The sequence below is a fragment of the Anomaloglossus baeobatrachus genome, chromosome 4 (assembly GCF_048569485.1).
Source record: "Anomaloglossus baeobatrachus isolate aAnoBae1 chromosome 4, aAnoBae1.hap1, whole genome shotgun sequence".
Lineage (NCBI taxonomy): Eukaryota > Metazoa > Chordata > Amphibia > Anura > Aromobatidae > Anomaloglossus > Anomaloglossus baeobatrachus.
In genome coordinates this window covers 697,601,896-697,616,744 of record NC_134356.1, presented here as the reverse complement: position 1 = coordinate 697,616,744, position 14,849 = coordinate 697,601,896, and the positions used below count along the sequence as shown (strand labels likewise).

The 14,849-nt window shown below is 47.0% G+C and overlaps 1 protein-coding gene across 1 annotated transcript in view; it reads left to right on the top strand.

Moving 5' to 3' along the window:
- Positions 1–14,849, top strand: part of LOC142303039 (alpha-2,8-sialyltransferase 8F-like) — a 294,952-nt gene that overhangs the window by 270,830 nt on the left and 9,273 nt on the right. The window contains exon 6 of the mRNA XM_075344138.1: positions 11,236–11,322. Within this exon, the coding sequence (XP_075200253.1) occupies positions 11,236–11,322 (87 nt within the window). The remainder of the gene's footprint in view (positions 1–11,235; positions 11,323–14,849) is intronic.

Genomic DNA, 14,849 nt, shown 5'->3' with positions numbered 1-14,849 from the left:
CCAAATCCACAAGCATTTACTCTCCCCAGGATGACACAGGGGTAGTAAATTCCTTGTGGATCCATGACTTGTTCATCTTGATGAACGTTAGTCTGTCCACATTGTCACTGGACAGACGCGTGCGCTTATCTGTCAGCACACACCCAGCAGCACTGAAGACACGTTCAGAGACAACGCTGGCAGCTGGACAAGACAAAATCTCCAAGGCGTAACTGGAGAGCTCTGGCCATTTTTCTAGATTTGAAGCCCAAAATGAGCAAGGATCCATTTGCAAAGTCATGGCATCGATGTTCATTTGGAGATACTCCTGGGAGATTCACTCCCTGCACCTGCACGGTTGTTTGGTGGAAAAGCCGAGCTAAGATCGAGTAACAGCTTCTGCTGATACTCCTGCATACGTGCGTCCCTTTCTATGGCTGGAATTAGGTCACAAAATTTGGACTTGTACCGGGGATCTAATAGTGTGGCAATCCAGTAGTCATCATCACTTCTAATTTTGACAATACGACTGTCATGTTGGAGGTAGTGCAACAAAAAGGCACTCATGTGTCTTGCGCAGCCATGCGGACCAAGTCCACGCTGTGTTTGTGGCATAGAGGTGCTACCCGTTCTTTCTTTCTCTGACATCTCCCCCCAACCTCTTTCAACTGAAATTTGACCAAGGTCTCCCTCATCCGCTGAGTCTTCCATGTCCATGGACAGTTCGTCCTCCATTTCTTCATGTTCTCCTGCACCTTGCTCAACATTTCGCCTGCTACTATGCGTCCTTGTCGATCCCTGTCCCCCATGGTTCATGCCTGCTGCGTTGGTGATGATGAACGTCTGGACCTTGGTGATGTTGTTGTCCCTTGCGCATATGAATCCTCCTGTAGTTCCTCCCCTTCATGTTGTCCCACCCCCTGACTCCGAATAGTGTTTAGCGTGTGCTCCAGCATGTAAATGACTGGAATCGTCATGCTGATAATGGCATTGTCAGAGCTAAACATATTCGACGCCATGTCGAAACTGTGCAGAAGGGTGCATAGGTCCTTAATCTGAGACCACTCCATCAGGGTGATCTGCCCCACCTCTGCATCTCGTTGGCCCAGGCTATACGTCATGACGTATTGCACCCGGGCTCGGCGGTGCTGCCACAGTCGCTGTAACATGTGGAGAGTTGAATTCCAGCGTGTCGCCACATCGCATTTCAGGCGATGAACCGGCAGGCCGAAAGACTTCTGGAGCGATGCAAGTCGCTCAGCTGCGGCGCTTGAATGGCGGAAGTGAGCAGACAGTTTTCGTGCCCTATTCAGAAGGCCATCTAGGCCGGGATAGTGTGTTAAAAATTACTGCACGACAAGGTTCAACACGTGAGCCATACAAGGTACGTGTGTCACCTTGCCCAGGCGAAGGGCCGCACCCAGGTTTGCAGCATTGTCGCACACGGCCTTACCAGGCTGCAGGTTGAGTGGAGACAACCATTTATTAAACTCGGACCGCAGAGCTGACCACAACTCCTCAGCTGTGTGACTCTTATTCCCAAGACATGTCAAGCTAAAGACCGCCTGATGCCGTTGCGCTCTGCTGCCAGCATAGTAATGAGGGGTGCGTGATTCCTTCTGTGCAGTGAGAACGCTGGTGGCCTGACCAGGCAGGCTTGGGGCGGAGGTGGAGGACCCAGATGAGGTGGAGGATGCAGAAGCAGTGGCGGAACTTGGACAGACAGAGGATTGACACACAAGTCGTGGGGACGGCAAGACTTGTGCAGCAGACCCTTCACCATCTATCACCATAGTTACCCAGTGCCCAGTCAGCGACATGTAACGTCCCTGTCCATGCTTACTGGTCCAAGTATCGGTGGTGAAATGCACCCGTTCACACACAGAGTTTCTCAAGGAAGCGGTGATGTTGTGTGCGACATGCTGGTGTAGCGCGGGCACACCTTTCTTAGAGAAGTAGTGGCGACTAGGCATCTGGTACTGGGGCACAGCGACAGACATAAGGTCTCTAAAATCCTGTGTGTCCACTAGGCGGAAAGGCAGCATTTCGGTAGCCAACAGCTTACAGAGGGATAGAGTCAACCTCTTAGCTTTGTCATGGGTCGCAGGAAGTGGCCTTTTATTTGACCACATCTGAGGGACAGAGATCTGGCTGCTGTGTGTAGACGGTGTTGAGTAGGGTGTCCCTGGAAAAATGCAGGTTTGTGAGGAAAGTGCAGGCGGAGACATGATGTTGCCTTCATCCAACGTTGGTGCTATCGATGTCTGAGAGAGCTGTACACACTCACTTGTTTCCCCTTCCAAACCAACTGACGACCTACCAAGCAAACTGCCTGTTGCGGTTACAGTGGTGGAAGTTGTGCATGGAAAAACAGGTGTGACAGCTGTCCCCACAGTCCTAGAAGATGACGAGCGCGCGGATCCACTGGAAGGGGCAGGCGGTGGATGGTTCGCTCCGCTAGGCCGCATTGCAGCACGGTGAGCTTCCCACCGGGACCTATGATATTTATTCATGTGACGATTCATGGAAGAAGTTGTCAAACTGCTGAGGTTTTGACCTCTACTAAGAGAATCATGACAAAGTTTACAGATCACATAATTTGGGCGATCTTTTTCTATGTCAAAAAAGGACCAGGCTAGGCAAGGCTTAGAGGCCATGCGACCTGTTGATCCACCCCGAATAATGCTCATAGGCAGAGTGGTGGCTGAGGATGCAGTTGTAGACGTGCTACCAGTGCTCCGACTCTGTCCAGGAAGGCGCAAGGTAACTTCGTCGTCGGTTGCATCCTCCTCCACCGCCTCTGTTGACCTCCTCGAGTGCCTGACTGGGGGTTGACAGTAGGTGGGATCTAGAACTTCATCATCAATTGTTGTGTTTGCACTCCCCTCCCCCTCAGACCGAGCCTCTTCTTGCCCTGACCGAATATTTAAGTTGTCATCCCAATCGGGTATCTGCGTCTCATCTTCATCAGTATGTTCCTCATTGTCTATAACCACAGGTGTTACAGTTTGTGACAAATGGTCAACATTATGCTCAGAAACTTGGTCCTCACGGCCTGAATCAGACTCACAAAGGTTCTGGGCATCACTGCAGACCATTTCCTGTTCTGTACTCACTGTAGCTTGGGAGCAGACCTCTGATTCCAAGGCTATAGTGTGACTGAACAGCTCTGCAGACTCAGCCATCTCAGTTCCACCATACTGTGCAGGGCTGATGGAGACTTCAGAGCTGGGAGAAATCAAGTGTGATTGGGATGACAACTCAGAGGACTGGTGTTTTTTGGATGCGGTACTTGAAGTGGCTGAGAGGGCACTTGTTGGACCACTTGAGATCCATTCAAGCATTTTCCTTTTTTGCCCATCATCTACCTTTCTTCCTGTTGTTCGTGTCCGTAAAAAAGGGAGCACATCGAATTGTCCACGGTAAGTAGTAGACATCTTACTTTTGCTGGTAGATGGTCTATCTTCAGCAGATGATAATGGAGCTTTGCCACCTTCCCCACAGACAAAACCTTTTTTGCCTTTTCCACCACGCCTCTTGCCCTTTCCACCAGCATCTGTCATTTTGCCACTCATGTTGATTGCGACAAGATTGTGGGCTGAAAATGTGGTAGTAAAAATTGAGAGGTGGTGAAGATTGCAGCGGTGGTCTAGCTTTATTAACAGCAGAATAATAAAGAATAAATATCCCTGACAATGCAACTACGGCCCTTAAACTGGCAGCAAAAATTGCTAGTATAATGGCTTAGTTATAATGAGTTGGAGTGTGCAATGCAGGCAGAGGTGCTGCAAATGTCTTTGCACTAGTGGGACTATAGCAAAGTCCAATAGCCACGTATAGGATGCCACTAGGTACACTGAGTGTTTGCTAGTATAATGGCTTAGTTATCATGAGTTGGAGTGTGCAGAGGACAGGAGGGTACAGTGCCAGGATTTTGGGGCTCTGGGTAGAGGAATGGAAGCCTGCCTTTCTATTCCCTCCTAATGGGGAAATGCAGGGAGGAAATCCCTGACCTTGGCTACACAGACGCTGTGGCTGTTTTCAGTACCTGTCACCTTAACTCTGACCCTGCCGGTTTGAGCCCTTAAAAGGACTGCTAGAAAGTGCTATCCCTAAGCTGTCCAGCGCTGTGTATGGAGCGCATACAGCTGTATCGGCGATAGGACAAAGGAGGACGGAGCTGCGACAGTGATGTCTGACACCAAAGACGCAGAAGAGATAATGGCGTCCTGGAGGAAAATGTCCGGTTTTATAATGCAGGGACATGTGACATGCAGATCCTATCACACATGCCGTTGCTTCTCTGGCTAAACGTCCACTTAGCTGTGTGTGTGTCTGGGATTGGCTGTCATGCTGGCCCGCCCCACAAGACGCGCGCGCTTAGGGAAGGAAGACAAGAAAAAAAAAAAAAAATGGCGATCGCCATTATAGAAACAGCAGTGATCTGAAGGCGCTGTTCCCGCACAGTATACACTGAAATGTCATAATAGTGTGATTCACAGAGTGACTTACACTATTACAGCAGAAACCAAGCTAGGATTTAGATGGTTTTTTGCTGCTAGAACCGTTCTCGAACGTTTCTAGAACTATCGAGCTTTTGCAAAAAAGCTCGAGTTCTAGTTCGATCTAGAACAGGCCCCAAAATCACTCGAGCCTAGAACTGGAGAACCACGAACCACGAACCGCGCTCAACTCTATTCGTGACGCACATCCGGCCTTGTTAGCAATGTCGTTGCGTGTGAAACGCACGAACGACCACTAACAATCAAAAATACTCACCTAATCGTTGCTCGTTGACACGTCGTTCTAATCCCAAATATCGTTGCTAGTGCAGAACGCAGGTTGTTCGTCGTTCCTGCGTTAGCACACATCGCTATGTGTGACACCGTAGGAATGAGGAACCTCACCTCACCTGCAGCCGCCGGCAATGAGGAAGGAAGGGGGTGGGCGGGAAGTTATGTCCCACTCATCTCCGCCCCTCCACTTCTATTGGGCGGCTGCTTAGTGACGCCGGTGTGACGCCAAACGAACCTCCCCCTCAAAGGAGAGATTGTTCGGCGGCCACAGCGACGTCGGTGAAGAGGTATTTGCATGTGACACTGCCGTAGCGATATTGTTTGCTACAACAGCGATCACCCCGTGACGCGCCACCGACGTAAGCTGGCGCTATCGCGCTCGACATCGCTAGCGATGTCGCAGCGTGTAAAGCCCGCTTTTGAGTTGTATTAAGGTCTGGGCTTTGAGTCGGCCGCTGCAATACATTTACACGTTATCCCTTAAGGCACTCTAGTATTGCTTTAGCAGTAGTATTAGGTTATTGTCTTGTTGGAAACTTAACTTCTATCTCAGTCTCAAATCACTGACAGACAGAAACATGATTTGCTCAAGAATATCTCTGTATTTTATACCTTCCATATTCCCCAGGAATCAGACCATTTTCCTTGCTACCGTAAAACCACCTCCTAGAATGATGTTGCCACCCCCATGTCTCACTGTGGGGGTGGTGTTCTTGGCGTGATGGGCTGTGTTGGTTTGGTGCCAGAAATAGCATTTTCGTTGGTGGGGAAAAAGTTCAATTTTGTTCTCATCTGACCACAGCATTTCCCACATGTAATCTGGAAAAATCAAAACAAGACTTCTAATTTTTGACTGCAAGTAAAGGTTTTCTCCTGGCAACTCTTCAATAAAGGCCGGCTCTTTGGAGTGTATGGCTTATTGTAGTCATATGGACAGATCCTCCAGTTTCTGCTTGGGAAAGCTGCAGCTCCTTCAGGGTTGCCTCTGGTTTCTGTGCTGCCTCTCTGATTAATGTCCTCTTTGCCTGGGCTGAGATTTTTGGTGGGAGCCCCTCTCTTGACAGGTTTGTTGTGGTACCATGTTCTTTCAATTTGATGAAAATGGATTTAATGGTGCTCCAGGGGATCATCAGAGATTAGGATTTTTTTAGAACTCAACCCAGACTTGTACTTTTCAACAAGTTTGCCTCTGACTTGTTAGGAGAGCTCCTTGGTCTTCATGGTGTTGTTTGGAGATCTCCTTGGTCTTCTTGGTGTTGTTTGGAGATCTCCTTGGTCTTCTTGGTGTTGTTTGGAGATCTCCTTGGTCTTCATGGTGTTGTTTGGAGATCTCCTTGGTCTTCTTGGTGTTGTTTGGAGATCTCCTTGGTTTTCATGGTGTTGTTTGGAGATCTCCTTGGTCTTCATGGTGTTGTTTGGAGATCTCCTTGGTCTTCATGGTGTTGTTTGGGGATCTCCTTGGTCTTCATGGTGTTGTTTGGAGATCCTCTTGGTCTTCATGGTGCTGTTTGGAGATCTCGTTAGTCTTCATTGTGTTGTTTGGAGATCCTCTTGGTCTTCATGGTGCTGTTTGAAGATCTCGTTGGTCTTCATGGTGTTGTTTGGAGATCCTCTTGGTCTTCATGGTGCTGTTTGGAGATCTCGTTAGTCTTCATTGTGTTGTTTGGAGATCCTCTTGGTCTTCATGGTGCTGTTTGGAGATCTGCTTGGTCTTCATGGTGTTTGGAGATCTCCTTGATCTTCATGGTGCTGTTTGGAGATCTCCTGGGTCTTCATTGTGTTGTTTGGTTAGTGGGGCCTCTTGCTTAACGATGTTGCAGCCTCAGTGGCGTTTAACAAAAGGTGTTTTTATATTGACAGAACCTGGGACACTAAGATTGCCACAGGGTGACATCCTTTTTAAAAAAGCATGTGACTTTGAAGGTATTTCCCTGCACCTGAAAATTTTAGGGGCTTCATAACAAAGGAAAAGGTGAATACATATACACATTGGTAATTTTTATTTATTTAATCCCATAAATAAATTTCTATATTTTTCTCACTTCCCCAACTTACATTATATAGTGCTGATGCATCACACATTAATTGGATTACAAAAAGATTTAAACACAGTAATGTTACAAAATAGGTAAAAAGCCAAAGGTAGTGAATAATTTTGCAAGGCACTGTATCTATCCAATGTAGCATTTTTGGTTATGAGTAATGATAAGAAGGCACAAAACTGCTCAAGTGCTCGTTACTGGAATCAAGCAGGTCGGACGCTCAGACAGGCTCAATTCGAGTAATGAGTATAATGAATATCAATGAAAAACTCAAGCATTTTTCTGGCAGAGGAGGGCTGAGAGGGGCAGGAAAATCACTGAAATGAATGGAAGCAGAGCTCATGTGTAATGAGAACAGCATGGGGAAAACACCTGGGCTCCTAGGTAGCTGCTGGGAAGTAAATAAATAATTAATCTAAAAAAAGTATGTGGGGTTCCTCTTATTTTTGATAATTAGTCAAGGTAAAGCAGACAGCTGTGGGTTGATATTATCAGGCTGGGAAGGTCCATAGTTATTTGGCCCATTCCAGCATAAACATTGAAGCTCACAGCCACTCCAGAATTGGAGCATCACATTAGATGCATCAATTCTGGCTTTTCGCCCAGGATCTTCCCAATTGATCTGGTGTGTTGTTAATAACGTTGATAATATTTTTTGAGGTTGATGTCATCTGGCATCACGCACAGTGATTAGTAATGGAGAAAGTCTATCAGACACCACCATTACTAACCTAGTAAGTGTAAAGGGAAAAAAACACACAAACACAGGAAAAAATAGTTTTTGTGAATAAAGAGTTCTTCACACTTTCCCTGGTTCACAAATTTGTTATAAAAAAATGTTCCCATGAAGTTCAGTCGTAGGCCACGATCCACGAGTGCAGCTCCGGCTACTGTGAATTTGCAATAAAGTACAGCTATTCACTGGTGACGGCCGGGTGACTACAACTCTCATCAGTGTTGCAAGGTTTCACTGAGCATAGCGTTAAGTTGGCGGCTCTGATGAGCGTTTTCTTACTACCCGGCACCTGTGATTAGCTGTACTTTACTGGTATTTAGAGTCGTTGGAGCTGATTTTGTTGAGTGTGGACTACAAAAGAATATTATTAATATACTTATCAAATCAAATTTCATTTTCTTCAATTACTTCAGCTAAGAAACACCATCTATTTAGACATTGCTTCATATGTTAAGATCACTTGGACATTACTAAAGGCTCATTCAGCCATTTGTTTTTGAGCACAAGTACTATCTGTCTTTTTCATGCAGCTCCCAAGGTTAGCATCTCAACTAAAGCTGGTGTCACACATAACGACGACGACAACGACGTCGCTGCTACGTCACCATTTTCTGTGACGTTGCAGCGACGTCCCGTCGCTGTCGCTGTGTGTGACATCCAGCAACGACCTGGCCCCTGCTGTGAGGTCGCCGGTCGTTGCTGAATGTCCAGCTTCATTTTTTGGTCGTCACTCTCCCGCTGTGACACACACATCGCTGTGTGTGACAGCGAGAGAGCGACGAAATGAAGCGATCAGGAGCCGACACTGGCAGCTGCGGTAAGCTGTAACCAGCGTAAACATCGGGTAACCAAGGGAAGACCTTTCCCTGGTTACCCGATGTTTACGCTGGTTACCAGCCTCCGCTCTTGCTGCCAGTGCCGGCTCCTGCACTGTGACATGTGGCTGCAGTATGCATCGGGTAATTAACCCGATGTATACTGTAGCAAGGAGAGCAAGGAGCCAGCGCTAAGCAGTGCGCGCGGCTCCCTGCTCTCTGCACTGTGACATGTAGCTGCAGCACACATCGGGTTAATTAACCCGTTGTGTACTGTACCTAGGAGAGCAAGGAGCCAGCGCTAAGCGCGGCTCCCTGCTCTCTGCACATGTAGCACAGCGACGTTATGATCGCTGCTTCTGCTGTGTTTGACAGCTAAGCAGCGATCATAACAGCGACTTACAAGGTCGCTGTTACGTCACCGAAAATGGTGACGTAACAGCGACGTCGTTGTCGCTGTCGCTTAGTGTGACACCAGCTTAAGAAGAGCTGTATCACACATACCTAAGTCAGTGGTCAGGAGCACGGCTGCAATATGGGAAGAAATATATCTTTCTTGTTGAGCAAAAAGGTGGTTATCTTCAGCTTCATCCTCCTCAATGTTTATTTTCCAGTTGGGGTCAGTCAGTCTTTGCATACAGTTGTAAAGCTGTCAGACTGTTGGACGGGGAGTAATGATGGGTGAGCAGTACAATGTTCCATACTCAAAATTATTGGTGATCACCAGGATGCTCGAGTGCTGGTTACTTAAGTAAAGCTAGTCTGACACTCGGACAGGCCCAACTCGAGTAACGAGTATAATGGAAGTCAATGATTGACCGTTCGGTTCTCTGCCTACATGCAGCCAGTCATAAACAGAGTATTTCTGGGTGAAAACAGAGTGCATTTTTTGTGTAGATACATTAGATCTGAAAGTGTTGTTTAAACCGCCCCAGTGAGAGCTACTTAGAGACTGCAAGTGGCTAACATTGGGGTCCCTACTCACATCATTCGGGAAGCGAGCCTGTGCTTTGTGTTCTCTTTTTCATCCGAGCACCCGCGATACTCAGCTGAGTACCTGAGCACCCCAATGTTTTATCAAGTACCAAAGAGGAGTAATGATGAGCAAGCATGCACGCCACTGCCCGATACGTGATAGAATATCGAAGTGCTCGAATATGCTCGGTGGTTGGCTGAGTATCGTGGGTGCCTTGGATGTGTCATTAATGAAATGTCTGACACAAAGGGCAGTCTAGTTTCTCACCTCAGTGAATGCCGTTTTCAGTCTCTGAATGGCTTTCACTGGTGCAAAAACAAAGTTTTCAGATGGAGTGTGTAAAAAAACAACAAGAAATCTGTGCTCCCTCCTCTGGAAATGTTCTGTTTATGGCTGGCTGTATGTGGGCTGAGAGCCAATATGACCAATAATTGACTCACATAATGCTTGCTACTCAAGTCAAACTCGTCCGGGCAACTAATTTGCTTAACTTGATTAAAGGGCACTCCACTAATGTGGAAGATGAAGTTAGAGATCTCCTCACTTAGAACATGTGTTAAATCATATTTCTTCACATAGTAGAGCCGTTCTCCATGTCACCGACTGAAGTATGTGTGATACAGCGCTTGTAAATAAAGACACAGGTATTGAAAGCTTTATGACTTCAATTCACAGCCCAAACTGACACATTACTAGCATGGCCTGCAGTTTGAATTATATAAGGGATTTCATTTTATCTCATTGTGACGGGGTCCTTCTCCCATATCTCACAGTCAACACAGCGAGCGATGGATGAGCAACCCGAAGAACATTTATTCCAAGCAATACAAACGGCCCATACAATAATCCATCATACAGAGGGTAAAATAGGCCAGAAACACGAATATAGTCCAGTAAGCGATAAATTTCCAGGTCTCTCTGGGGAGCTGCAGCTTCTCCCACAGAGGATGAATCTTCCTGCTTGTCTTTTGAAGTTCTCATACAGACAGATTAATCTAGCAGGTAAACAGAGAGTTTAGGTGGATCTTAGGCTCCCCTCCCTCACACTTAGGGACAAAAGCCCGGTAGGGGAGGGATTAACTGGCAAACAGGACAATGTACACAGAATGGACAGAGCACTACGCCTAAAATACGAACCTATACAAACCTATAACAAATTTATACACAACCCCCCAATATCCCACCATCACACTCATATTTGGAGAACCCCTTTAAAAATTTGTCAAAACTTGCAAGTTAAAATATCAAATTATTCAATTATCTTTAATTAAAGGGATTTGCCATTTCCTCTTGCTTTTGAATCTTTCCTCACACAACAGAGTGAACAGTATATTTATCGTTATCTGTAAATAGATGAAAAAAAATTATGATATTTTTTTCCCATTACATCCCTTAAAGGTTGATATAATTCTACTGCTTATAGATGTGTTCAGCAAAATATAATTGAATATTACAGCTCGTGTAGCTAAAACACAAAACATCACATATTGAAGCTCACATAAAAAATATATGGCTGTTACAACTATGGAGGAGTGAATGAGAAAAAAGGTCCACTAATGAGAAGAAACGCATAACAAAGGTGTCCTTGTGTATGTGCGCATTTCACGTATACTTGTGTGCATGCGTGTACTATGTACAGTATATGTGCATAATGTGTCTTATGCAGTCGCAGGTGCATATTTTATTACATTGTGTCTAATGTAAAAATGCAAGTGTTTACATGGAAGGGGCCTAACGGATGCGGGAGGTGCAGACACAAGACCCGCACAGGGGTGCTTCGCTGTAAGTGTCCACCCCTGCAGTGACGCCAATGATAATTAACATGTGACGGTAATATGCTGACCTCAGGAAAACAGATTATATCTTTGACTAATACACATTCATTTTCTAGGCTGAATTTTCCACCACTGAATTGGACTGAGGATGTCGGGTCTAAGACGAACCTCGTCACTGGAAACCCAAGCATCATGATAGATAAGTAAGGTCCTGGGCTGGGTGGCAGAACGAAAATTATATATACATGAAGAATGTTCCGATATTGCAAAGTAATGGCATACTGCTAACATAATCCAACCCATTATGATCAGTGGTGGTTTAACTTCTGGAACCCAAACAGATCCGGAGAATGAAGGTCCCACAGCCGAATCTTCTCCACTGTTCTCCTGCCTGTGATCTGTGTGGGAAATGCTGGACTGTTGTATTGTAGTATTTCTTGCCACAGTGAGTAGCCCAGGAAGGAAAAATAACATTAGACTATCAGGGTGGCCCCTTTATGCTCAGGATCAATGGATGTCCCAGAAGTCAAACCTTCACCAATCATAAAGTGATGGCTAGTGATGAGCGAGTACTAAAAAGCTCGGGTGCTCGAAGCTCGGGCCGAGCATCCCAAGATACTCGTGTACTCGGGCCGAGCAACGAGCCCAATGTTATCCTATGGGAGACCCGAGTATTTTTGTGAAATGACCCCCCGGCAGCATGGAGAAACCCTAAAAATGTCACAAAAGTCTCAGAAGAGTGCTCAAATGACATGGCAACAGCATGGGGAAGACCCCTTGAAGCATTTATCACTGAAAAGTCACAGCTGTGAACAATTTTGTCCGCGTTTTACGCCATTTTTACTGACTCACCAGAAAACCTTCCAAAATGACCCCAAAATGATTTTTCATGGCGGAAATGTTAAGGGCACATACCCAATAGTGAGATAGAGCTGGTGTATGTTACTTTTTGAGATTAATACATGAAAGATTTTACGTGAAAACATTGTGTGGCACTCCGATGTCCCTGAGAAGAGACGTACATGAAGGCCTCTTGAGTCTAATGTGCCCATTTTGAGGAAGTGAGTCTTTGTAGTATTTTCCTTTGCCAGGGCAGTCCAAAATTGTGAGGTTCACCAATGCCCCTGCATACAGACGTGCATGAGGGCCTGTAAACCTGAAGTGCCCATTGGAAGGAAGTGGGTCTATTGTAGTATAGCCCTTAGGCAGGGCAGCCAAAAATTGGGAGGCTCCACGTTGTCCCTGGGTAGAGACGTGCATGAGGGCCTCAAAACATTAAGTGTCCATTTTAAGGAAGTGGGTGTATTATAGTATAGCCCTTAGGCAGGGCAGCCAAAAATTGGGAGGCTCCACGTTGTCCCTGGGTATAGACGTGCATGAGGGCCTCAAAACATTAAGTGTCCATTTTAAGGAAGTGGGTGTATTATAGTATAGCCCTTAGGCAGGGCAGCCAAAAATTGGGAGGCTCCACGTTGTCCCTGGGTAGAGACGTGCATGAGGGCCTCAAAACATTAAGTGTCCATTTTAAGGAAGTGGGTGTATTATAGTATAGCCCTTAGGCAGGGCAGCCAAAAATTGGGAGGCTCCACGTTGTCCCTGGGTAGAGACGTGCATGAGGGCCTCAAAACATTAAGTGTCCATTTTAAGGAAGTGGGTGTATTATAGTATAGCCCTTAGGCAGGGCAGCCAAAAATTGGGAGGCTCCACGTTGTCCCTGGGTAGAGACGTGCATGAGGGCCTCAAAACATTGTTCCCATTGCAAAGGAGCGGGTCTCCTGTCGTTGTAATGTCCATTCTGCAAAGAATGGGCGAAAAAATTTACCACTGGGGGTATACCTGAAACAAAGGCCTAAGTATTGCAATTTGTAACGGTCATCATCATGGTGGCGCATGAGGAGAAGGAGGAGGAGTCCAGCGATTATCCAAAGTCCAGAAGTGTGTACCCATGGGTGAGTGGAGGTACATGGCAAACTTTAAATTCCGCTCTCATTTGCTGGTGGTGTGGTGAAGTCTGGCCCAATCCAACCCTTGTTCATCTTGATCAGAGTCAGCCTGTCAGCATTTTCAGTTGACAGGCGGGTGCGTTTATCTGTAATGATTCCACCTGCGGCACTAAAAACACGCTCTGACAAAACGCTAGCAGCAGGGCAGGCCAGGACTTCCAAGGCGTAGAGAGCCAATTCATGCCACGTGTCCAGCTTGGATACCCAATAATTATAAGGCACAGAGGAATGTCGGAGTACTGTTGTTCGATCTGCAAGGTACTCCTTCAGCATCTGGGCAAACTTAGGATTTCTTGTGGCACTACCCCGCACCTCAGGGGCTGTGGTACGTGAGGGGCTGAGAAAACTGTCCCACATCTTAAAGACTGTTCCCCTACCTCTGGCGGATTGGACTTGTGCCTCTCTCGGCTGTACGCCTCGGTTGTCCACTGATTCATGACCTATGCCGCTAGCGTTTTGTGAGGGGAATGCTTTGCCTACTTCCGTGAGTATGGCCTTCCGAAACTGCTGCATTTTGGTTGACCTCTCCTCCACGGGAATAAGAGACAAAAAGTTCTCCTTGTAGCGTGGGTCTAACAGTGTTACCAACCAGTAATGATTGTCGGCCAAGATGTTCTTAACGCGAGGGTCACGAGACAGGCAGCTTACCATAAAGTCAGCCATGTGCGCCAGACTCTTAACAGCCAGGACTTCAGTAGCCTGACCAACAAGATGACTGAACATGCTGTCCTCCTCCTCCTCCTCCTCCTCCTCCTCCTCATCTACCCTGTCCTCTGGCCAGCCACGCTGAACCGAGGATATGACTGGTGTGCATGTCATATCCTCAATTTGGCCGGAGAGTTGCTCCATGTCTTCATCCTCCTCCTCGTCATAGTCCTCCACTGCACGTTGTGATGAGACGAGGCTGGGCTGTGTGTTATCACCCACACCCACTACTGTTTCTTGCTGCAACTCATCGCGCTCCGCCTGCAATGCATCATGTTTGTTTTTCAGCAGAGACCGTTTTAGAAGGCAGAGTAGCGGTATGGTGACGCTAATAATGGCGTCATCACCACTCACCATCTTGGTGGAGTCCTCAAAGTTTTGGAGGATGGTACATAGGTCTGACATCCATCTCCACTCCTCAGGTGTTATGTGTGGAGTTTGACCCATTTCCCGACGGCTTAGGTGATGCAGGTACTCAACAACTGCCCTCTTCTGCTCACATATCCTGACCAACATGTGCAGAGTTGAATTCCAACGCGTGGGGACATCACACACCAGTCTGTGAGCCGGAAGATGCAAACGGCGCTGAAAGCCGGCAAGGCCGGCTGAAGCAGTAGGTGACTTTCGAAAATGTGCAGACAGGCGGCGAACTTTTACCAGTAGATCAGACAGCTCTGGGTATGACTTTATAAACCGCTGAACCACGAGGTTGAGCACATGGGCCACGCATGGAACATGTGTCAGCTGGCCTCGCCTCAAAGCCGCCACCAGGTTCCGGCCATTGTCACACACGACCTTTCCTGGCTTTAGGTTCAGAGGTGTGAGCCAGTGATCTGCCTGCTGTTTCAGAGCTGTCCACAGCTCTTCTGCATTGTGGGGTTTGTCACCTATGCAGATTAGCTTCAGCACAGCCTGTTGCCGCTTCGCCGAGGCAGTGCTGCAGTGCTTCCAGCTTGTGACTGGTGTGGAGGGCACAGTGGATGAGGATGCGCAGGAGGAGGAGGAGGCTGAAGAGCATGACA